This window comes from Acromyrmex echinatior, chromosome 9 (assembly GCF_024713525.1).
Source record: "Acromyrmex echinatior isolate Ae372 chromosome 9, ASM2471352v2, whole genome shotgun sequence".
Classification (NCBI taxonomy): domain Eukaryota; kingdom Metazoa; phylum Arthropoda; class Insecta; order Hymenoptera; family Formicidae; genus Acromyrmex; species Acromyrmex echinatior.
In genome coordinates, this window is record NC_141860.1 from 13365653 (window position 1) to 13392371 (window position 26719).

At 32.3% G+C, this 26719-nt stretch overlaps 1 protein-coding gene across 4 annotated transcripts; it reads right to left on the bottom strand.

Moving 5' to 3' along the window:
* Positions 1 to 1891: 1891 nt before the first annotated feature.
* Positions 1892 to 25439, bottom strand: Ndg (Nidogen). Of its 4 annotated transcripts, XM_087409862.1 has the most exons (21): positions 25156 to 25439; positions 14231 to 14509; positions 13663 to 13868; positions 13495 to 13586; positions 13152 to 13298; positions 12283 to 12516; positions 10924 to 11452; positions 10509 to 10675; positions 10014 to 10142; positions 9822 to 9920; positions 9223 to 9387; positions 7689 to 7826; positions 6513 to 6638; positions 5645 to 5767; positions 5006 to 5352; positions 4282 to 4618; positions 3822 to 4050; positions 3012 to 3187; positions 2768 to 2876; positions 2555 to 2673; positions 1892 to 2335 (listed from the first exon to the last, which is right to left on the bottom strand). In XM_087409862.1, the coding sequence occupies exons 1-21, from the start codon at positions 25378 to 25380 to the stop codon at positions 2199 to 2201; spliced, it is 4113 nt and encodes a 1370-aa protein (XP_087265988.1). In that variant the 5' UTR covers positions 25381 to 25439; the 3' UTR covers positions 1892 to 2198. The 4 variants fall into 4 exon arrangements, with proteins under 4 accessions (XP_087265988.1, XP_011060881.2, XP_011060882.2 ...); XM_011062579.2 differs by lacking the exon at positions 7689 to 7826; XM_011062580.2 differs by lacking the exons at positions 5645 to 5767; positions 7689 to 7826 and having other exon boundaries at positions 25156 to 25438.
* Between the last annotated feature and the right edge of the window lie 1280 nt (positions 25440 to 26719).

Consider the following 26719-nt stretch of genomic DNA (forward strand, 5'->3'; position numbering starts at 1 on the left):
TATAAATGCAACAGCTACTGAAAATGACACAGGAGAGATCGGGGCCGATTTTCGTACAAGATTAATTGTCAAAGAGTTAATAAGTTTATCAGTACGTGGAAAAAGTATATTCTATTCTTTTGTAAATTGCTGATAATTAACCTTGAGGCTAATTGTCACATTTTCGCAGATTTGTTTAAAATTAAGTAACTTATTTATTGCCCCAGATAGTAAAATGTTTGCAGTCTTCTAGTAGATTGTCAGCAGGTTCAAGCAGAAAACGACGGTAGTCATCAACTGCGTCCGCATTAGGTTTGTGTTCTGTTAATATCGTTTGTCGATATAATGTGAAGGCAAATTGTTGACAAAAATTGAGCAGATCCTGCCCACATTATTTGACGCTAGCAGATTCTGTTACGTTTTTTTCTAGCAGTTTGTCAACAGTATTATGTACATCTATAATTCTGTTGTTATTTTGTTGGCGTAGTGTGTAGCAGACACTTGAAAAATCTGCTTTCTACAGACTTGGCTATCTGGGTACGATGATATATTCAAGAATAATATTTTTTTAATCTAAGATTTCTAAGGAATGTGGATGTACTGTAATGTATATAGTATTCTAAAATCTTGCATTTACTTTCTTCTAAAAATTGTATTCAAAAACTGACAGCCTCGGTCTCCCCTACTAATAAATATAAGTTGCGTTGATTAAAAATTACATATCTATTATTGATTTTCGAAATTTCCAAATACAAAGAAATCTATAATGAAATTTATCAAATATCATCCATTAATTTTCATGATCAGATCAATCAATTCACTTCATTGATTGATTACTAATTTTAAATATATCTTATACTGTTTTGTTTGGAATGCGTATACTATTAAAATAAAGCACTATGATCTTTTCCAATTCTTACATGCGGCGCGTTGACCTTCCGATTTATTTTAAGTCGTCTTATTTTAACGCGCACTTTATGTAATATCATTTATTCATTTTTATAATATTACTTAAAAAAAAGTATTAACAAAATAGTACCTCTTTTTTTTATCTGATTTGCAATTATTTACAATAAGATTTGCATCTCTATTTTTAAAACCTTTACTATTTTATTGCAGAACGATAGAAAAGATAAGTCTGTGTCAAGAGATGTCTGTGCATTTCCAAGAGATTCTTGTTACTCTGTGCGAATCCATTCGAGAGCACTAAATTCTTTGAAGGTTTTTAAGGTCGCCCTCTTATCACTCTCTTTCTTGTATTATCTCCTTATATCTCCTTATATCTTCCTTTTTCATCGCATTACTCTTTAAATTTACACGCAATAGTAAGCGATTACATATCGCTTTCTCCGAAGAAATGTTTAGCAAGGAAATGTTCTACATATTATAAATATATTAAAGAATATATCTTATCCTTTGTTAAATATTATTTTTTGTTAAAAATATATTTTCTCTATATAGAACAGTTTATTTTTATTTTATAAATAACAGCGTAATAACTTATTTCATATTATACGAATCTTGAAGAAATAAAATTAATAAATTGATCAGCTGTATTAGAAAAAATTTATATTTATTTCTTTACACTTTCTTGCAGAAAGAAATATCGAAATTTAATCAATTTTACAACCGATATATATAAATATGACATATATATATGGCATATATGTACATAAAATAAAATGCTTGTAGTAATATGATAATCGTTGGTAATTGGATTTTACTTCTCATTACGTTATGAGTATAATCATTTTTTATCTTTGTAGAGCAGTTTATATAAAGTTCTTTGAATTCCTATTTTTTTTCTCTACGTAGTTAATTATAAAACTTATCAGGTGGATAAACTCAGAAAAGATTTACAATGGACGAGAAATGTAGACGGAAATGGTCGTAATTATATGAATATCAGTGCTTGTTATCGTTTCCTTCATTTTTATTAAATAAGATCGAGTCGCAATACAGCTTGTATCGCATGTCGCGATTGATAGATACAAAAGTAGATGTTATTTGAGAATATCGGTGACAGCTAATTGATATTACAAATAACGTTATAATTTACATTTACATTTTTTTTTGGTTCTAATAGTTATTGCGATTTTAGCTCGATGTGAGCGCCAGTGCAAGATTTTCTTATCAGCTACCGTAATATCGAACGCGAGTTGTTTGTTTTATTGCGCTGCGTTGTTTTTATTTCTATACAAGATCGAAGACGGAAGGATCTAAGACAAATAACGGGAGTCAGTGCAGGATCCTGTCGCATCATCCGCGCACGCACACGTCCTGCCGCCTTGACCGTCTGGTAGACAAAGCTGATTCTTGTTGCACCTTCCGTTGTCGTACTGGCACACGTTTGTCACTGCAAACAAGTGATCGTGAATTATAGAATTTCTGATATTTCTCGTTTTTAGCAACTTTCTTTCTGTAGAGAGAAAAACTTGTAAAATTTCTCTGATGTTAATTCAGATTTCAGCCGAAACTTTTTGACTGACCGCAGTAAAATTTAAAATTATATATATTTCCTAGAAATATTTTTTTAATTTTTAGGAATGGATCTCTACGGAGATGAAGAATTTACCTCTAGGACATGACTCGGGAACGACCACAATACCATACAGTTTTCCACTTCCACCTGGCGGAATAGACAGTGGTGTGCGTCTTTCGCCATTAGTCTTCATGCCGACTTCGATCTTGTGGCTGCAATGGAAGAAGCGTAATATAAAAACTTTTACGTTTTATAGCATTCTCTGGATTGTCTGCGCGCGCGAGCGAATATTTTATTATCCCTTACGTTTTCCAGTCGGTCCAGTAGTAATGATTTTGAGAAATTGCCAAGCCAAACGGATAAGTAAGTTCATTTGCTACGACAGTGACTCTCTTGCTGTCTATCTCAATACAACCTTAGAAAAAGAGATTATTTGTTATTAAAGTAGCAAATTCTATGATAATGAAACATATCATACCATCGGACATTTTCCTTCTAAGATTAATGGATGTTATTTCGACGCGCTCACGTGATTAAAATCTATATTTACTTATCGTGAACGTTCCGGCGTCAGCCCAGCACAGCTCATCCGTCGCCCAATCGATAGTTAATGAATTTGGCAGCTTAACGTAATCACCCTGAAGGAAGATTGCTCGGTCTGTTCCATCTTCATTAGCCCATTCCAATTTGGGGGAAGCGCGATTCCAGTCAGACCAAAATATTTTTCTGAAACAAAATATTTGTTGGAAAATTTAAATATTGTAAGATTATGTTAGAATTTAACTTAGAATATAATAATTCAAATAGATATTTTAGTAAAATGACATTATAATATCAAAATTATATTGACATGTTTTATTATGTTTATTAATCAGTCTAAAATTAATAAACATAAGAATTTGTAAATATAAAAGGATATATATGTGTATATGTAAACGAGTAGGAATTTCTTCTATAAATATATAGCGGTGTAAAATAATTTGTAATTGAAAGAAACTAATTTTATTTTATATATTCATATAAATAGAACGAATGATCTTATAAGTGTATGGAGACAATGATTTTACTAAAAGATCCGAAATTTCTAAAATTTTGCTGGCTACAGACCTGAAAATAATTTTGTTGGAATATGAAAATAATTATTTTGGAAATTAAACACTGATGAGCACGATGCTGCAAAAAATTTTGATACTCTAGCAATCAGTTTAAATTTTTAACAAAGTTATTTTTAGATTTGTATTCAGTAAAATTTTAGATCTTTCAACAAAGTGATTCTTTCCATAAATAAAATTGCAGAAGATCTTGAACATACTGAGAAGTTTTGCAAATAGATTTTCTACATTCTTATCTATAGCCTTACCCCCGATATGGATGAACAGCTATTCCCCTCGGATTGACCAGTCCATCGGAAACGAGGACTTTGCGTTTCTTTGTCACTAGACTGGCAACCTCAACGGTCGTCTTGCCTGAGTCGGTCCAGAAGATGTTCCTCGAGACCCAATCGACCGACAGTCCCTCGGGACTGCTAACTTTCGGAATAAATGTCTCTGCTATCGATCCGTTATAAGATAGTTCGACTATCCTGTTGCCTATGAGATAGATTGCGATTTTATCTTACAAAGCTATCTTATTCTTAGACTGTAATTGCTTTTTCAACTCATTGACAATCAATAAATGTGTGTTAATACTAAATTAAATTTAAATTTTATTCGTTAGAGAATATGTTTGTTAATCTATTATTTTGTGAAATATTTATTTTATTTAAAGATCTTTATAATATTAATAAATTTAGAATAAGATTCACTTAAACATAAATTTACCAGTAATATCGCTGGAGTAAGCTTTGCCACCAAGGCAATCGATATCTAGGGCTATCGCCATTTGTGTGTAAGCTATGTAGATCGGATTTCCTGGATTCTGTCGTGTGGGCATGAACGGTATCCGATGCGTGGCCATTCCTTGGTTTACCAGCAAAAAATTGGAGTCGTGCTTCGGCCGGCGTTTACAATTTATGCCGTCGCCAATATAACCGTCATTACAAACGCAAGAGATCTGATTTTCACCATTCGATACACATTTGGCTTCTGAAGAGCAGATATTCGGATCGTCTCTGCATGAGGATTGTGGCCGACACGTGAAACCATTACCGTAGTAACCCTAAAAGTGGTCAGATTCCTTTCATATTTTATACTGCAAATTGTAAGAGAAAAAGAGTTACTGCTGCACATTATACTGTCGTATTATTAAATATGTTATGTTAAAAAAAAGTATTTTACTTTTTACATTTTATCTTACATTTTCATCCCCTTTCAACTTTCGAGAATATTTTTATTTTTACTCTCGGATGAGTATATCAAATTCTCAAAGTGAAAATTTTTTAATTTTAATATTTAAACTCGCTCGTCTCTTTTTATAATACGTAGTGTGCAATGGCACTTGCATACATACGGCATAATAGAGTGCGTATACGTGTGTGTGCACATTGTACATGTAACAACAAACTCGATTATCTTATGTGATGACATAATATTCGTCTGTACGCACCGGTTGGCAAATGCACGCGAAATTCGTGGTTGTCTGATTATATGCACAAACTGCGTTTCGGCCACAGTTATTCAAAACATTACAGCCGATATGATCCTCCACACATTGGCGCATACCGTCGCCGTGATAACCGCTTATGCAGACGCATTTGTAGCCACTGTCGCTGGACGGTACGCATTGCGCGTTCACGTGGCACTGAGAAAGGTTTGTCGAGCAATCGGACTGCACGCATTGATCGTCCATGTCCATGCTGAATCCGGGTTTGCAGGTGCATTCGTAACGCGAATTCATGGGGTGATAGGTGCATTGTTCGTTCTTCTCGCACTCGGAATTGTCGTTGCATTCGTCTAAAATGCAAGAAAGCCAAAGAACGGCAAATGTCAATTGTTTTGCATCATGCGAATTGTAGCGCGATATACAAAACACGAATTCTATTCTAATTTTAAATAGTTACTTATAGTTGAACTTAGAGGTCGATCTTGATCGTCAATTTCTCAATTTACATGGTAATGCGAAACGCAAAGGAGGCAATATGTATGCGCATAATGAAGAGAGAGAAAGAAATCGCGTTGACATTCCGAAGTACATGCGCAATGAATGAAAGAAAAATTAAAAAAAAAGTATAGATAGTGAAAGCACCGATACGACTGCATGTTGTTCCTTCGCCTATGTATCCTGGATTGCACACGCATCTTGCCATTGGTTCCTCATATTGACAGGACGCGTTGAGGTCACAGATATCCACTTCCAAGCAGGATACCTCTGTATGAAGAAGAAGTCGTACCGTTGTATTATCGTACATTAACGTACCTTTATACTGCTTTCACGAGAAAGGGATTTAAGACTTTTTCCTTAGAAAAATGGAATTATTAAACATAAGAGTATTGAAAGGCACGATACATTGCATAACAAATGACTGTGATGGCTAGTTGTCCTAATAACAAGATTGAAAAGTTTAATGGATAGAGAAAAAGACATAATAATAGCAATTGTGTGTGAAGGTGACAATTATACAATGTTACATGCAGAATTAATGTACACAGTTGAATAAATTATTTTGTAGTTATTGCAGCTATAAAATATTAATATAACTATCATTATTGCAGCTATATATTATTGCAGCTATAATCTATTAATTTATCTATTTATACGTTAATTCTATGTATAAAACTTGTATAGTTGTCACCATGTTTTCTCTAAGTATAATGTTTGAGTAATTAAATTGTGTAGAAGATATCCTGAATTTTTTAGATTTTAACATATCGATTATTTCAAGAAGTGAAATGTTTAATGTTCAATTTCTATGATGATTTATATACATATTAAAGCGTGTGCAATTTAATAATTCTTGTTTTTTTTTACATGCATAAAAATTTATTTTGCAAATTTATATGAAAATATAATTTTTAAATATGTTATTGCGGAAAGTTTAACGTGCACTCTCCAATATATTCTTATCAATTATCGCTTACTCTAAGTGTATTTACAAGATGCATTTTGCACGTACCTGTCTTGGTGCATTCCATACCATCTCCCTCGTACCCCGGATTGCAACGGCACTCGTAATCGCCGGTACTCGTCACGTAGATGCACTGAGCGTAGGGATGACACCTGTTCACCACGTTGCAAGATACTGGACACAAGCATTATGATACATTGCACTGCAGGCAGCGATGATAGCTGGCTGTCTCGGTAGCGAGATCAAAAAGTTGAATATAATCATGATTTTATAAGCGTGCACTGATATCATGAACTAGTTATTGATTAATTTTATGTTAATTGTGTAGAAAATATCTTGTGATCCTTAAAAATTAGTTTCTGGGAAATCATATTTATTTTATTTCGTAAAGAATCGATATCTAAGCGTAACGTGATAAAAGTTTTGAGAAGAAATATTGTTCCGAAAATATAGATGCATTAGTTTAACACTCTCATCAAGATATCTATATTTTGATGTGATATTTTGATGTGCAACTTGAAGCGTCTCGAGTGAGGAAACACTGAAAACATTTTCCAACCGAGATAAGCATCCGTTTTGAAATCAAATTATTCATTCACAAAGAGTACTACGAGGAGGAATATTTTTGCATTATTTATAGCATAAATATTAACCGTTTAATGAAATGAAAATATTTCAATCACGTTTGCGAAGACAATTTTGTTCCTTCCCTAGAGTATTATACTATAGACACATTTCTCAATTTCCTGGGGTAATCTTCCATCTCGCTATTCACTAAAAGGTTGCGCATCACAAGTTTCTGAAAGTGAGTTTAAGGAGTTGGAAGATAGCGAAACTTCGAGTACATTTATTTACAGAAAGAACCTCTTTCTTACTCGTACTGTATGACGAAAAAATCGGGATGTGTAAGTTTTTTTTTGCGAAAATCTACACAGTTTATAATAAACCGACAAAAACAAACGCTATTAACTGATTACATTCTACTGTCGGTACTACTATAAAAACATTTTAAGTGCTTGAATATGTGAGCCTGCAGGCGTTTTTAATTATGCATTTAGGTAAAAGGTATATCGCGCGTTAATGAAATTAAAACAATTGCACAGAAATAAAAGCACCTCGCGCACCTGACGTCATAAACTCGTTAAAGAGAATGATATGCAGAGCAACTTAATAATCATTAATAAACATAAATATATTTAAAGCTAAGCAGTGAGTGCGTCGTACGCTTAGATCCTGATGGACCCATCGTGTCGTGTCGGTATCCTGGCAGCGGAACGCAAATTCGTTCCAAATGGTCGTAATCGTATCCCGAAGGACATATGCAGACGTCGTCGAAGCATCCAGGGAGCGGATGTGCCGATACTAAAACGCATGATGCATCGACGAACGATGTTCGTCGCAAACTATTAACGATCGTAATTTCGCACGTTATTAAATATTGATCTTTTGTGGGGGATTCAAGTTGTTCCTGTTAATTTATTTGCATGCAGTTATCTGCCGTGTGTTTCATTTGTAAATTGTTTTAATTCTCCACTATATTTCAGTTTTCACTCTTCCACTAAAATGATCCTCGAAAAAAATACAGCATACGTAATGCTTTAACGGACAAACGTTGCTATACCAATACAATATATATATATGAATATAACAACGTTAGATTGCCCATGTCTGTGTACGTTACATTGAGAAAAAAAATTGTTCATTTGATTAAATTAATTTAACAATAATAAACGATTTATTAAGACCGTATATGTGAATTAATTTCATTCGTTTTCATTTCTTTCGATGAAAAATGTATATATTAAAATCAAACGTCTCGTACTATTACTATGCTAACATAAGCATGTTTTCTGTTTATATCTTAAATACATTCTGTAAGAAAAAAAATAAAGACAATTAAATTAATTTAATCAAATAAACAATTTTTTTCTCAGTGTAATCCTTTTAACACAAATAGGAATTTAATTTTTTTAATTTGCAATATTAATTTGTTACTCTGTTTTCATTTTTCTTGTTCTAGCTATTTCATTATAAATTAATTACTTAATGTATACAATTATATAATTGTATATTAATACACTGGGAAAAAAATTTTATTGCTTTTAGTTAAATTGTTTAATTAAGATAATTTATTAACAACAATCAAATATTTTGTTTATATAACAACAAATTTAGTTGCTTTTGTAAAATAATTTCTCTATTTTATAAATAACAAAAATATTTGTTTATATCAACTAAACAATTTAAACAGTTCTAATAAAAGTACAGTTTTGTTTGGTACGTTTTAACCAAAAACTTTTGTTCAATATATTTCAATCAAATTTTTGTTGTTACAGCAAAATTTTAATAGAACAAAACATTTTTCCTAGTGTAATTTAAACCGTAAGCTATTAATTAGTACATTAATACATATTACTCTGTTTTATTATTATATTTTTTTTTGCATATCTGAATTGTATCGAACGTTTGGTGTATGCGATTTTTCTGAGGATCTTCAATTTTTAGTGGTATCAACATATCTCAACAGAAAGTATTTTACTGATGCTCAATTAATTATTGCTGTGCAATTAAATTACTTGCTTGGTGCTTAGGAATAATTTCTCTAATATGTGCCATATGCGCAATAGCTGTATGATGCACATTCAAATAACGGAAAAAAATTACGTTGATCTAATCAGAACATAAAATTTTCACGTTTCACGGAAAATGGTGCAAAAAGCCATCATACAATTACAGAATTATTTTTCATGCAACTTACAATCTCGATAATCAATTGTCGTATATTCTCCTTCCTGCCTCACGCAGGCACGATTACGGAATTCCCAACCACTCGGACACCAACATACTCCAACCACGCACTGCGGTTGCGGCGGTTCGTCTGTTGTGGTGACATCGGATTCGGAGTAGCACGTGTATCCATCGCCTGTAAATAATCGCATATGTGAATAACAGGTAGAAAACACTTTGCAAATTGCAATATGGTCACATACGTTTGAAACAACAATCGTTATGTTCAACAAAGCGATTGAGTCATATTTAGCGCCCATTCAGTTTAATTACTCCATTTTCCAGATTGTTATAAAATTTATATGTTACTAGTTGGAAGTCGTAAAAGACGAAGAAGATTAAAAAAAAATTGTGAATTTAGATATTTTCTATATATACAGTGGACAACATAAGTAATTCGCGACAAATAAATTATTTTTTTAAATATAAAAAAATTGTTTGCAATTATAAATGTATATTTTTTAAATTTATACACATATATGTATTAATAATTATACATTATATATATATTTGTTTTCTTTAGGAATTATCAACGCTAGGCAAAAAATTCCTTTGAGTTTTTCTACTCACCGACGTAACCAGGCATACAAACGCACACGTGTTTCTTCTTATTCCCATCGGAAATACAGAGTCCGTATGAGGAGCAGTTATCCTCCTCGTTACAGGGTGCTGTAAAAGTACAGTTGCTTTATCAATAAAAAAATATCATCATTGTTGCCATTATTAACATTTTTTCAACATAAATTATATGAAAGATTTTACCATGCTGAGAAGGAGAACATCCCTGTTCTGTTTCCTCGAAACCAGGCATACAGGTGCACGTGGGTACATTTCCAATCATTGCACATTGCTCATAATTTCCGCAGCGAGTATCTTCACAAGACGGCAATCCTGTATTATGGATAATACAATATTAATTCATGTTAAATAAATAACTCACGAAAAATATTATAATAGTATAATTGAATATTTAATACGTGAATGTTTTATATATTATTTTCTTAAATGTTTTAAATTTGAAAATGAATATTGAATAATTTAAAAAAGTAATACTTTAACGTCTGATAATATTTAACCAAGATATTTATAATAAGAATAAGATAAGAATATTATCAGACGTTAAAATGATTCTCGCCACTATCAGCAGTAAGAATTTCATCGATTTAACAGGATGTTATCGCAATACGGTAACTGTATTTTATTAAGATACGAGATTTATCTATATTTATTTTAAAAAATTTATGAAAGTGTACTTACTTTCGCAGACACGACCGTCTCCCGTAAATCCAGCTCTACATTGGCACATGTGGCTACCTTCTTGATTAATACATTGAGCGTCTGGAGAGCACATGTGGTTACCGGCTGTGCATTCGTTCACGTCCACACAAATCGCACTACCGTCCTCTTCGTATAGATACTGATACCTACCCACATATCGAGCAATAATAAAGTAATAAATATCATTAATAATAAATATCATTAATATACATATATTCATTTGAAGAATTATTATTCGATATATTGTATACTACATCTCATTTGCCTACAAGTACTATTCTCTGCTTTAAAATAATAATAAATAATTATCAGTAATTATTACTTTTTGAAAAAAAAAGTGTAACTGTAATTAGTTACTTTCATAAAATAACTTTAAAAGTTCCTGGATACTCACCCTGCGTTACACACGCATCTAAAACTGTCTCCATCGACCACGCAAGAGCTATGATCACCGCAAGTCTGTCGTCCTTGAATACATGGATCTTCCTCTTCAAGGGGCGCTATTTTAGTATTGACGGCGAATCGAATGATGCCCTCGGTGTTCTCGTAAGCAGTGACACCCCTGAAAAACTTTAGTCTAGTCGTGTCGTCTTCAGGATCAAAGATAGCGTACGGACACTCCTGATAACTGATTATCTGATCCAACTTGAAATTGATCTCCCTCTCGTCTCCACCTCCACTCAGAAGTTTACAGGTGCGCTCACTTTGGGAACGGATCACTCCTGGTTGGGCACGAGTGTAGAGTTCGTCATAGTCGCCGTAGTCTATCTTGGTGTCTCTCTCCAAATGCGGTACCGAACCCGTGATTTTCGCTTCCATCTTCAGCTGACCGAAGACGTCCAATCCGAGATAATTGCTGCGTATCGTCACTTTGTCGCCGCTCAACGGGAAGTTTAGTTCCGCCGTGTGATTGAATAAGCCGCCTATCCGTGAAACACGCTCGTATGAGTACCTGTGTAATTGTAAACCTGCTTTCCTTCGGCAACATTGTTATTATGACATTCTTTGAATTTTTCAAGCTCATTAGTAAGATGTAATACTAGTACGAGAAATCATACAATCTTTGATATTATTTAACAAAATGTATTATATATGATATACAATTTTTCGTTAATATTATACAAATTTTGAATAATTTTTTAGTTTAAAAAAGAAATTGTTTTTTAACGTATTTTGGAACGCTGAGTTCCAAATAATCTGCTACCAAAAAATTCCATCAAATCAAATTTCTAAGATATAATATATCAATTTTTAAGATATAATTATTAAAATACGTTTTATTCCAAATAATTTGAGTGCGATAAATATTAAACAAGAACGTCTTTACCAGAATTTGATGATAATTAAGAAATATTATCACGTGTATATATTGGGATGAAAACACTTAGTTAAGTGACTATTGCTGGATTGCTGGAGTTTGATACATGAAAATGATTTAAAGTCATGAAAAACAAAAATTTAATGCTTAATACTTCTGATGTTTTCTAATTTCAATAAAATTCCACTGTATATTAGAAAAAAATGTTTTTTCTTGTATTTCAAAAATTGAAAATATTTCTGATGGAAATATTTCCATGGCAGATTTGGACTCAGCATTATTGCCCTAGAAACAGTCTTCATATGTTTTGCATCTTATAAACTATTAATTTATCTAAAAAAACAGGATAAAAATGTAAAAATAAATGATGATGCGCCAAGATTTATATTTTAGAGGTTTCTGTTGTTTGTGTATAAATATATATATGCTTCTTGCCTGTAAGTTCGTATCCGTTTTCAGTATCGCTAACAGGTTTTGCGAATAGCCAGGCAATAATGCCACCCAAATTGCCCAAAAGTTGGAAACTAGCACCGATTTCTTCAGGTACTCTTGATAAAGCTGTGTACGTTCGTCCATCTTTGGTTTGTACGTAGCATTGAAGATCTCTCGTGGGGAATTCGACGCCGTTCAGCGTGCCAGATATTCGACCAATAACTCGAAGAGGCACGTCTAAAAATTAAATCTTTTGGATAAAAAAAAAATTCATAACATCTTTATATTTTTATTATAATTGCCAGAATCTTTTTTGCCTTTAACAAACTCCTGTAATTGCTACGTTGCTTAATTATCTTTCTGTGTACACAAAATATTCTTTTCTTTGAATTATAAGTACCATCTGTTGATGTTTTTACACAACCATTTAATTGACGATAAAATAACTTGGAAAGAAATATAATTTTGGTTGTATTTCTTAAGAAGTCATTTTTCTTATGGAAAAAAATTATTGGTAGGGACACTGCCAACGAAACAATCATCAAAGTGTAGCGCGGCCCATTTCACGGTATTGCCGTCTTTACGATGTTACCGTGGAAGTCGTAAGAACCAGTCTCGTAAACTATGAATAGATCAGAGAGAGCAAGTAAACGCAGCTACTTACTGCGTTGCATCTACTCGCCCTACGACGACTTCTGCGTACCTTTGTTCGCGTTAGGTGAAGCGTCGTAGAGAGGGGAAACGCGCTGAAAGATCTCTTCTTTATCCTGTTTCAAGAACACTTCAAAGGCCGCGTTTGCATGCCATTAGCTCGAGCTTATCTCGCTACGAGCACGCGAGATTTCGACAAACACCGTTGATAAATAGCTTACCGTTTGGCTGGCAGGATTTCCCGTTGCCGAAATAGCCCTGCTTGCAGCTGCAACAGAATCCGATCTCGTAATCAATGCAGGTCGCTTTGCTGTGGCAAGTGGTGGCGCCGGTCCTACAGCTGGCCGCTTGCTGCATAGTCATCGTGTCTAACAAGGTACATTGCTTAATTCGATCAATGTCATAAAGATAACATCTGAGATAACATTCGATTTTGCAATTTTAGAATCTTGTTACCACAATTTATAAATCATGCACTCATAAATTGCCCATCCTTTAAATAAGCTTATTATTATATTTAACTTATTATTATATTTTATTGTATACGTATTACGTATTCGTTACCTTCGATATTATCGGGAGTCTTTACATTTTCACCTTCATCAATGGGACCGACTTGAAACAACCACTGGCCAGGCCTATTTACATTCGACCACCTGAAAACAATTACAAAGGCCCATGAATACGTCGCACATGAATACAGCCGGCGCCTCCGATCTCCCCATTACTCACTTGTCGACATTCTGAATTTGGTCCGTGCCCGAGCCCCTCAGGGTATACATTTTACCCTCGCTCATGAATCCTGCCTGTGCCTTGGCATCTGGGAGACCGTTGGGATGCGACTCACCCTGAATCCACTGTATACCATTTTCCGGATACAGTAGTTCAACAAAGGAATGCGTACCGTTGGATGATATAGCGACTTGATAAGTATTCACCTGAAAGACGATTCGATGAACGTTATTCATGTTTTCTAAAAACCGTGTTATATGTTTACCTTTTTATTTTCCCTTAGTAGTGGAACGTTTAGTTAAACATAATTTTATAAATGTTAAAAATATATCGTTAACTTTTTTTCACATTTATAATTATAGATCTACTCGTGTTGCTTACATTTTTTGCACTTAGAATCTTCATTTTCTTTCTCTTCAATATATGTATATTTATTTTATTTTAAATGCAAAAATTTTTGAGAATTTTAAAAGTGCAACGCGAACAAATCTTACCTATATAAACTAAAAATTTGTTTAAAAAATAGAAAACGTAATAATATTTGATAATCATAATGATAACAACTTGCCTTATCATTTCGCTCATTGTAATACCCAACGTCCATCCAAGTGACCAAAAAGACATGCGTAGGCACAAAGTTATTAGCATCCTTAAAGGCGCTTCGAATTAATCCCCCTGCTCTGGCGAGAATGTCAGGAGAATCGGTTTCGCTCCAATATATTGTTCCGGAAGCTCTCGTATCGACATGCGTATAAAGAGGCGAGATAACTGGATCATCAAGAGGAAATGCAATGTTGAAAAACCTTTGCATGGTCCTAGCGAATGAGAGAACGCCATTTCCATTTATCTGAAATTGAGAAAACCGATTTTCCAGCTTCAATATTTTCAGCCAATTTGTATTGCAAATGTGCTCGATTTTAATTTTGTATTTAATAAAAGTTTGGAAATTTATTGTATAATTAGTCATAAAAGCTTTCATAATTTCTATTTACTTATGATAAACGCAATAAAATGTTTGGATTCTATTTATAGCGATTGTTTAAAATTTTAAAACATTGAATAAAAACAAGAATTTAAATTAAATCGACAGTTTACTTATTCATTTTATAGCATTTAATTTTGTCAGATATTTTGTCATATATTTGAAACTTATTGGAATTTATCAAATATTTATCGCATTATCAGTATCTAATTATTAATATTTCAGTGCTTTAACGTTATGCAACTTCAATTGACTGATAGTTGGCAATTGTTCCATTTTAATATTATTTAATAATAACAGAAGATTATATGATTTAATAATAGAGGAGAAGATATTATGATCCCCGATTTACATTACATAATAACTTTGTTAATAATCGATATTTAAATTTAATAAAACTTAACGATTGCATTCGTCGAAGTGCTATTTATCCATTCCATATATAATGGAAAATTATATTCCATAGATTCTTAATTATAAAATATTTATTTTAGGACATTATTTATAAACATTGTGGCGATACTGTGTAAAAATATACTCCTAATACTTTAAAGTGTATCATTATTATTTTAATATATTTAAAAAATATATATAATACCCCTAACAAAAATGCAATTTTTTTTTGTAATGCAAATTTTGATCATGGAGTGCATTGATTCGATAGTACAATATTAAGATCTCCCAACATTAATTCTGTCGCCGAAGACATGTTTGTCTATTGGAACGTGACAGTAAATCAAATTCCGTAAAGCGCGCACCGCGGAAGGTCGGACGGCGTCAGCGGGTCAGCAGGTAAATCGTTGGCACGTGCTGCTAGTGAAATCCGACAATAACGTTGTTAGGAGGGGGATTTGCCCCACGTCGTCAGTCTCCGCGAGTCTCGCAATAGACACGCATGCACGTTAATGAACGAGCGCCTGTCGTCGAGGAGTCATTCACCCAACGAACGCACGCTCGTTATAACGTCGGCGCGAGAACGGTGTCGCGTTCGCGTAAACTCGCGAAGGAATTGCAATCATTTCATCGAGAGCATGCCCTAGAGCGGTCAAGGGTGAGAGCGATGTCTACGAGATGTTAATGATTATTTTAAAAAATTTTAAACAAATTTGAAACAAAAGATGTGAAAAACTTCGACGATTAATGCATTTTACGAAAATATTAGAATACTATACATATAAGTAATGAGATTTTATTCTTTAATTATGATAATGAATAATTTTAAATTTAAAAAATTTTGTTAGAAGAAATTTATACATTTTTTTACAGATTAAGCCTAAGCTTATTCTTAGTAAATTGCATTCTTGAAAAAAAAAATATATATATATATATATACAGAAAAAATGAAGGGCTGCAGTAAAAATTGAACTACAAATCTGAAAATAATTTTGTTGGATGAAAATAATTAATTATAGGACACTCAAGCTGATTATGAGAATGTCTACATTATTTTGATGGACTAACAAAATTATTTTTAAATCTGTATCTAGTTAAATTGTTACTTCAGCAAACCATTATTTTATCATTAAGTATATTAATTGTATAAGAGTATTGTATTAAGTATATTAATTGTTAAGTATATTAATTTATAAGATATTTTTCATTTGCCATTTTTATATTACAAGACTTTTTAATTTTTGAAAAAAATTATTAAGATTATATAGGAAAAGATAGAATTCCAACTATTTCTTATTATTTTTAAATATGATATTTAAAGCGAAAAGGAGCAGCCAACAGTCATGTTATCTTGCTGGGGGCTGACTGATTTCGTCAATTGGCTAAAATGAAGTGCGCGTACACATACATGTTTGATGAGATGCGCTTTTCAAGCCGCAGCTGTTCCTACGCAAGAAAAAAGAACTCTTCGTCATTAAAGAGACAAAATTAAAACTTCTCAAAAGAACGATGCAACCGTTTGAAATATTACACTGGGAGAAAGTGATTGACATGGTTCTCACACTGTTTGCTATTAGCAGTTCAGTGTTACCTAATATTAAAATTAAGAAAGCGATATATTATGCTATCATTCCTAAGAGCTATAAAAAATCTAAAATTATATCGTATATTTTAATTATATACTATTTTGTGACTTTCTGTAGGGCAAGTTTATTAAAAGTAACTTTAAATTTATGAATTATGAAATGTTTTTAAAAGCAAAATATGTTTCTAAAACAAAAAAATGAAAGTTATCTATTTATTTTTTTCATAAATATGGTATATGAAATACGATTTTCTTGATTCTTGCTCGATTCGGATTGCGTGATTCGCTCCCATATTTTTTTATCGATGTTCATTCTTATGCGCCATTCAAAGTCCAAGCTGAAACATCCGATGACCTATATTGTTTTCACGTGAGGTTAATATTATGGGCGCCGCGTCAAATTTAACGCTCAAGTCGCACATCGTTAAGTCGAGCGACCCGGTTCAAGTGAATTGACACGAATTAGGGCGACAAAGTAATAATCTCTATTGTGACACTATTCTGGCATTACTTAAATTTATTTCATAATTTTGTTGAATAGGCAAGGTATTCAACTTATTTCAACTTATCAAAAATATAAACTGAACTTTTTAATTGTAATATTATAATTTAATTTAATAGTTATAATGTAACTTTTTAATGAAAACAAGTTGTATTTATTAAACCGATAAGTTCAAAGTATTACATTGATATTAAGAATATATTTAAGAAGATATTAAAATAGGTTTAATATTTTTTTTAATTTTTGTGACAAAATTTACTATAAATTAAAAAACATTTTTTTTGTATTGGATTATAAAAAATGTATCGAAAAATGTTAGTTTTTTTACGGCAGTACAATTGCAATTCAGTTTAAATAAGCAGAAGTCTTCCAACTTTCAATACCTAATCGATATTATTCCTCCTGTTTTACGTATAAGAGTTTATAAACCGAATCAGTATCGGTCATCGAGGCATCCGATAATCGATGCTTGGGAATGTCAAGCCAGTATTGATAGTCTTGCCGAAGCTCGTTTACGTTCTCAGACGTTTTGACATTCGCGTAAGTCAGCTAGTGGGAAAGTTCGACGCGCTATCACTGCCGAGGCTATCATCGAGGTCATAGGTCAGAGCCGAGCCGATGACATACACGTACACACATGTAATCGCGGCGGAACGGTGAAAATAGATAGTATGCCGCCTGGAAGTAACAGGAGGAAACTATGCTAACTGCCAACTCTCTTCCTGATATCATCGATAACGATTCTAATGCTTGGCAAACCAAGCACGGTATTGGAAATCATTTGAGCTCGACTATTGCATCGACCAATATTTCAATATTCAAGGAATCTTTTGAGAGAAATTACTCGACTTGTTTTCTTTCTGTCAAATATTATTTCGCAATCAATTCTGGGATGTGTGGCGCGCATTCATATTTATATAATTTGTAAGAATAAACTTTAGCTAATTAAGAAAAATTAAGTTAGAATTAATGTACCAACTTTTAGTGATTTTAATGATTCACGTTTTAATTACAATCAATTTCTAATCTTTAAGCTATTTATAATTTTTTTAAGATTATTTAAGTGTTTTTATTTTTATACAGTATTTAACCCTCACTATACCTAAATTCTAAAATTTAAAGTGTCTTGTTTGAAATACAGAGTACAAATGAATCTTACGACGATTAACAAAGGAAAGCTCAAAGTCTTTTCACCTACACTTTAAAATCTCATAGTACCAATCGCATGGACCAATTGTAGTCCAAAAAATTTTGCTTTGGATCCCAATAATAGTAAAGAAACGATTACGTCGAATTCTTATGATAATCCCGGTATTAGTAGACTCGGTATATGTGCAATCGTCATAACGTAGTGGCAACCGCGAGTTAATGAGATGACAGGAGAGACGGCGGTTTCGGTAACGCATGCCGCACGCGCTAACGCAATCGCGCAATCGGCCACAATCATTTTGATGACTGTGAATCGTCGACGATAACCGACGAAATGGAGATGATTGTCGTGTAGGAAGGTTCTCTAAGTAGATCATCGTATCTTTGCGTTTGCGGATACGTCGCGATATACATCTGTGTCAACCGCGATTTGTCACTGATCTGAGTCCGCATAATAACGATATAAAAATTGAGGAAACGTTTGTTGGAATGTCAATTTTGAGTTACATAATGCGCAAATTCTTTTTAGTAACTATAAATAACTATCATATTTTGAATTATTTTAATTAGGTACTATTATGAAGACATAAGTTATGAGATATTACTAATTTTTCACTTGAAACAATTATTGTAATTTTGCAAGATAAACAGGATTTTAAAAATGCCCTTATAGTTTCTTAAATTGTCTAAATCTTCATTCAAAAAATTGCGTGTATGACAAACAGATTTATTACATACAATAACTAATGGAAATAATTTCTTTTTAAAAAGATCCTTCTCTTTTTAAAGAGATTCCTTATATTAATTGAGAAAAACATTTAGCATTTTTGTATATAGAATGGCATAATAAAACATCGACTGTTATTTAATTAATTCATAATTATTGGAAACACTCAAACTTCAAAAATGTTTTGAATCTTATGTAATTTCTGTTGTAACGCAGGAAGTAAAATTTCTGTCCATTAATTTATTGTCAACCGCCTCTGCATTCGCATGCGAAAGTTTTTGCATGTCTGAGCTCCACTTATCTAGTTTTACATTCGCTCTCTTCAACATTTCCAACAAATTACACGCCTACGATGATGTTTGTCTGACTAGCGAAACGAGCACGATGATTGACGAAAGCGAGCAAAAACTAAAATATGTTTGCAAGAAAAATGGAACAACAATTCCCTCTTTAATATAGCAAACAGTGAATTTCCATCGCTGATGGATGATTTCAAGGTTACGACGAGATATGTCGTAATCGGAAGTTCAGAAAGGAAACTCGGTGAGACGGAAGAAGCTGTAATGAAATTAATTGAGAATTTCGTGTCGAGACTAATTGAACTTTGTCGACGATGACGAAATCAATGACAGAAGGAATGATTTGGAAGAATCGCGAGCGGAATTTCGTAATTCCTCCCACTAAGTCTCCGCTAAATAATGTGGGAAAACGCCAAGGCTAATTGCATAGCACCATAAGTTGGCTGTCGTATCACTCTCTATCTTGATGTGAATGTTTAATTGAGCGCAGGAAAAGATACAGTCTTCCACTGAATTTTACGTTAATGCACAAAGGTAAAGAATGCCGTAAGATGTATTTTTAGTGTGTTATTTTTACGGAGAATCAAATAGCGTTATTTCTGCGGGATGTATTTGTTCATAGCGAAACATGCGATTTCTTGTATGCAGAATACGCAATTAGTTTAGATTTTCTTCATGCAACTTAAATAGTGTGAAAAATTGTCAAGATTAACTTTATCAAGATTGTCGCAAGTATTTACATAACCGCGGTCTGATGATACTAATGCGACTTAATTCTGTAATCAACATAAACTTACATGTACATTTACTTGCATTAGCAAAATAGAAGAGTATAGTTAATATTTATATATTTTTCTTGTTTCTGTTAATACAAGATATTAACTGTATAATTTTTATTTCTTACTTATTATATGCATTATAAAATTATTTACTATACACCATCATGACGGTCAATGACTAAACTTTCTATTTATATATCTTGTCAGTCATGGATGAGGCATCGTATTATAACATACAAATAAATATATCTACATATTACATTTTGTGTAATTTAATATTACAAGTTTAATTATACATATGCATATAAATATTTTATTGTCTATTTTAATATGAAATGATCCCATTTTATATTAAAAGCCGTAAATGGAAGTCTCAGTTAATATATGCTAATATATATATTCTTGACAAATATATTAAATAAATAAACTTCTAGATATTATTATTATATTTATTATAGGTATATCATAACGTTTTTTTTTAAGGCAGTGGTAATAGTGAACATAAACTACAAATCCTTTTAAAATATATATATTTTTATCAAAACACAAATAACATTTAATTTAACATTTAATTCTAGTTGAAAGTTATTTTTATACATATTCTTATTTGTCTTTGCGACTTTTATTTTCATATTAAAAAGACAAAGAGAATAGAAGAACCATGAACTTTTTGAATTCATGAAGAGTTTTATATTCTGCTCATTCTTTGCCACGCAAAAGATGAAATCTGTAGCTGCGCAATGCCATACTACGCATTTGATACACACGTATTGCACCAGCAGGAGAATACACGATTACCGTGCACGTATTATTCCAATACCTGCAAAATCGAATCTCCCATTCTAAGCTCTTAATCCGCCTAGTCTCTCACAATTATTCGTCATTATACTTTAAGCTCATCCGGCTGACTGGCCGGCCGAGTTTCTGCGTGTGATTTGACTCGACGCGCATCCCTAAGCGAAGCGTATATACGCACGTCATCAATAACGCCACGATGATTCCGGACGCTTGAATTATTGACGAACCTCAATGAATGGAACGGATCACAGCGGATCATGGTTTCAATGCGGCATTTTGGTAACGACGCGGCTGCGAAAGTCACACCAATTTGAAAGTGAATTTCAGTATCGGTATTTGATGGTTTCTATCGCGCGCGTAGTTTTGCTTGAAAATATAGAGTATCATAAAATTGTATATATGCGATCTTGTCACAAATGGCAGATATACAATTAGTATACTGAAAAAAAATTTATAAAAATAAGAATTGAAACAAAATTTTTAATTATAATTATTAAATGCTCTTAAAACCATTCAATTTTTATTTTTTTATCATTTTAAATTTATTTTTAATTTGGATTTTATTATATTCATAATAAAAGATCCAATATCTATGAGTTAAAAAATTCTTTTTTGTTTATTTACAAATATTTTATATAGAAGATACATTTTTTTATGAGTGAAATAAAAATTTGATTCTCACTTAATTTATTTCAATTAATTTATCTCCATAAATAAATAAATAGATTTAATTTTAAAAATAAAATAAATTAAGCCTTATTCGGCTATCATATTTATTAAAATTTAATTTTTTTTCAGTTCATTAATACAATTTAATAGAGTTCAATAATAAATGATCGTATTATTTACAACACATACTTGTATATAATCTTTCAGTACATAGATTAATCAGAGTTTGTAAAAGATACTTCGTGCTATTAATTAAGGCTACAGTAGAAGGAAAACATTTGAGAAAATGTTGATAATACGAGTTTGTTCCCTGTGGAGGCGTAATGCATAAACACTTCCACGTATGAGCTCATGCACCTTGATTCGCAATAAATCACTTTGGAGAGATGAATCCTTCGCATTAATCTACACACGACTAATCAGACATAATTAACGTTCATTCATGCCGTCACCTTTGTAGTAATACAACAATTCGCAGAAAAGTGAAATCATGCAGTGTCCTGCGGATTTTTCTAATAGCCAGCGATTTCTATGTTTGCTTAGTGATCGTTGTATTGATGTTTGTGCAATGAGTCAAGTGTGTAATGAAACTCAAATATTGTTCTCGTGTCGGCTAAAAATGAAATTGTCTTTCTACAATTTTTGATGGCCTTTGGACACACTACAGAATTGCTCGAAAAACGAAAGAGAGAGCTTTCAAAAGCTATTTCTTGACATATATTTGCCAATGAGTGAAACTTAACGCACTTCACTTATAATGTTTAAAGTGTAAGGGTATAAAAAATTCAATTACGAATAAATATATAATCATAAAATTTCTAAATTATAAATATAATTTGTATATGATGCTTATTTTCTAGCCCCATAAAACTTTATAAAAAATACTTCTTATATATTTTAAGATTTTTTTTAGCAATATTCTTTCGATACAAAAATACACTTTGAGAAAGTCATAAGTCTTGAGCCTGTCATAATTTTTTAAATATGAAAAACGTTATTTAAACGAATTATTTAAAGGAAGTAAATATATACACGTGTCTCTTATTTCGAGTTTTTTTGTAATATACTTCAAGATAATTAAAATCACAGAGAGATGATTGGCGGTCATGCTCTTGTGTTTCTACAACATGCACTTCCTTGGGATACGTTTACGACCGAACTTTCGACGTGTAAACACTACCGGAATCTTATCGCGCGGCTCGGACTCTGGATGCGCGTTGCATCGTCTTCCGGTTCGCGCCGCTCTAGCTTGTTCATTCATACGAATTAACGGACCCTCGTAAATTGTACGCGATGAGCAGCGCGGCGCGTCCGCCGCAATTAAGCGCGATTGTGCCGCCCAGAGAGTCGTTCGTTCGTCATCGCGAGCGCAATGAATTCGTGTCATGCCAGAAGATGTCGGCCGGATTAGACCGCGAACCGAATTGAGAGAATGACCGAATGCGCGCACGGCTTCGTCGTTGTCTACCGCGCGACAAATTGATATTAACCGAGAAATTGCACGCCGCCGCCTAGCCGCTTGTCTCGCCGTCTCGGAACTTTTTCTAGACCGGACCATAAATTGAAGTTCGTCACACGCGGTGACTGCGCTAAGTTTCCTAATCTGTAACATGTCTGAACAAATTTTATAACTTTTCGTCGTTCTGCGAAAAAATAGGATAGACAGACTTGCGGTGGAGTGCGTCTCGTCACCGTTATCGCTTATATTAACAAAGTTGATGAATGGGTAAATTTTTTCTCGGTTCAAATTTGTTCTAATCAGGGAGTCTCTTATTATTGAAACTAAGAGATAAGATAATTAGTATAATACAGTGACAAAATTTTATTTTCTAGTTTTAACTGTAGTATAGTTTTAAGTTACAATACATTTTAATTTGATACATTGAAATGTTTAAAAACATTATTATAATTACAAGGATATAATGTTCACTAGTATTCTCATTAGCAAAAAAAAAGAACGTAGACTTTTTGTGCTTCAGTCAAAATTTATTTAAATATAAGCTCAATATAAATTCAGTTAATGAAAAATATAGTTTTAATAATTGTTTTAGACATTGGTTAAAAATCGGATGACACACACATACACACACAACGTATTTTGTTTTATATCAATGAAGCAATGGTCTAGCAAATAGTGAAGGTCCAATTCTTTGAGTTAAAAACAACACACACAGACATTTTGTTATTTTTAACTTCTATGTAGCAAAATGTAAATAAATCTATTTCTATGTTAGTTTCGAAAAAGAAACATTGATGTATGAACTTAGTAATAAATTAAATTTGAATTAAATTTAATAAATTTTCTTGAGTTAAATTATTTAACTCCATTGTTTTTGATAACGATATATTGAGTAGAAGCAATAACGATCTATAGAAATGATTTAAAAAAATTAGATATAATTTGACATTATGAATTTGACATATTTTAGTGTGTTCACTTATTATAATTATGATATAATAATTTTTTCCTTAAAAAAACATTTTCTCTTTAAATCATATTTTGATGAACTACTTGAGATGAATATTATTCTACATTTACTTAATTATATGTAATTCCGTTTAATATAAAAAAAATTGTAATTGTATGTAATTGGTGTACTAAATTTTTATTAATTGTATCTATTTTATGTTTTTAGGAGCAGTTTTTTTTTAGATATTTACGACAAAGAGAGGAAACTAAATAAGATAAGAATAGAATAAAATGTATTTATACGATATTGCCATAAAGTTTGATTAACTATGACGTTACATCACACTGACATCTTAGTGGTAAATATCTCAATAATTGTAAAAATATTGTGAGAGGACAGATTTGCAATAGGTTATCAAGAATATTTGCGGATTTTTTTCGGACTGGTGTTTTTCGCCAACGATCAGTTTACAAGCGTATAAATATAAAAATAGTGGATTCGCGTCTAATAATAACTTTTCAAAGCATTCATAGTCGTAAATAATAAAAAAAAAACAAATAGCAGAGTGTCTCTCGAAATTGTTGAGTTTTAATCGAAATTATAACAATTTATAAATATTTTTTTTTCATTTCGATTCATCCATCTTTAAAAATTTTAAATTGTTTGGATTGTAAGAAATTTTAAGTTATTGATAAGACAAAATACAATCAAAAAGATTACATTACAACATAGTTTTTAAAAATTATGATGTTTATATAATTACGTGCCACAATTATGATACAATAATGAGAAGGAGTTTCTTCTCAAGTTGTATTTTAATTTATTTTTTGAAATGAAAATTATTCCACATTATATGCAATTCCACTTGATGTGTACGTGATAGCACATGCCACGTTATTTTTAAATCATTTGTGTGTATTTTTGCACGCTTTGGTTAAGATTAGATAATTAAAATCAATTATATATTTATCTCAATGCAAATTGTAATTAAAATTCTAAAATTCTCATTCATTAACAGAATATACATCTGTGCATCGATAAAAATTTACTTAAATATAGACTTGATATAAATCCGTATTGAATGAGAAATATATTTTGCAATTGGAATAACTGTTTTAACTATTTTAATGCTAATTCGTACCTTAGTGCTTTATACGAGTATTCGATACTCTGAGAACAAATTCACTATTAATACTCACGAATATCGAGTTGTAGATCTTGTCGTAAAAAACGATGGGCGTTTTGAGGATAGCTTCGGCGGATAGCAACATTCCATTGTTGTCGGTTTCGAGGACGTTGGAATCCGACCCTGTGTGCTGATACAGATCCCTTTTAGATAAAGCTACGGTAAAGGGCGCGATTAGGGCCAGCACGAGGGCCAGCGAGCCTAGCAGAACGCTCCAGCGTGTTGCGCCGCGAGCCATTCTCTCAGACTGCCTTAACGCTACTGTTCGATTTGGCTACGACGTCTCTTCTTGCTGCTCCCTAATCGCCTTTGCCCGCCGCTGCTCCGCGACCGGCGTGGCTGCTCATCGTTGTTCCGAGTACATGAAACGCCACTCGCTTCCCTCACTCAATGATAATTTCGTGACACCACGTCGATCCCTACTACCGATTCCGTTACTAATAGGCTAATATGCAATCGAGTGTATCTCGAATGAAATTCTTTGGCATCTCTCTTTCTCTCTCTCTCTCTTTATTTTTCTCTCTCACTTACTCTATATGAACCCTACCGTACGATGACCATTTGATGCAGTGATGTGCAGGTTCCTGCCATGAATAAACGTGCAAAATATTGGAGTAAATTGACAGATTTTGTAAATATTTCATTTTTCAGTATTTTGAATAGAAAGAATATTGTATTAAATGATATCATTTATTTTGATAACGATAATTTTTTAAAAAGTTTAATTCTGTTGGATCGATGTCTCTGTAGTCATATGATCTCATGAAGAGAACGAAAATCAGTTTGCACGATCATATGTATCACGGTTTATTTAAACACACGCTGAGAGACAAGTGTTTTGTATTTGCGACTATAATTGCAAAATAAAATAATAATATTTAGGAGTTTTATTTTTATAATTATAAGATAGTTATTAGTTAATCATAATTATATGGTAGTTATAAAAACAGAACTATTAACTGGTTAGTTATTGTTACAATGTTTCTAATAATAATTATAAATTTTTATGATTCTACCAAAAATATAAGTCGACATTGATAAATAATGATTAAATACAATATAATAATTGTAAGCATTTTTTCTCTTAATGTACATTTTTATGAGAATATTTGATTTTATGATTACGAAGATATGATTAAGTAGCGCCGGCTTGTCTAATCAGCTTATTTTATTAACAGATGTAATTTTTTGGTATATATTTCAGCTACTCATTAAAATATGCAAAATACGCTATTATCTTTGTATATACATTCTTCTTATACATAAAGTAACGTGAAATTTCATGACCGAAAAATATTTTCGACATTCAAGCCAGCATAATAAGACGATAAAAGTATGATTTTAGTAATAGATTCGTAAATCACGCGATGCGTGTGCGCGATCAAATTGCGCGTATGCGTGTGCGCTGCGTATCATTCGCGTATCGTAGCGGCGCGCTTAAGTATTCTTTTCGCATGTGAAACCATCGTTGATTCAATTGTATCTTCGAATAATCCATTCAAATGCCGAGGTCTCGCGATTACATGATGCATATATTGTAATCAGCGCACCGATTTTAAGTCTTTAATTGTAACCAT

Bases quoted from the DNA above. Each gene is read 5' to 3' on its own strand.
- Ndg (XM_087409862.1), bottom strand. From the start codon at position 25,380: ATGGCTCGCGGCGCAACACGCTGGAGCGTTCTGCTAGGCTCGCTGGCC. The intron at 12,517-13,151 runs GTAAGCTATTTA...TTTAATTTTTAG, and splicing joins GAAATCCTGCCAGCCAAACG to ACGTGCCTCTTCGAGTTATT. The intron at 4,619-5,005 runs GTGCGTACAGAC...GACCACTTTTAG, and splicing joins TCGCGTGCATTTGCCAACCG to GGTTACTACGGTAATGGTTT.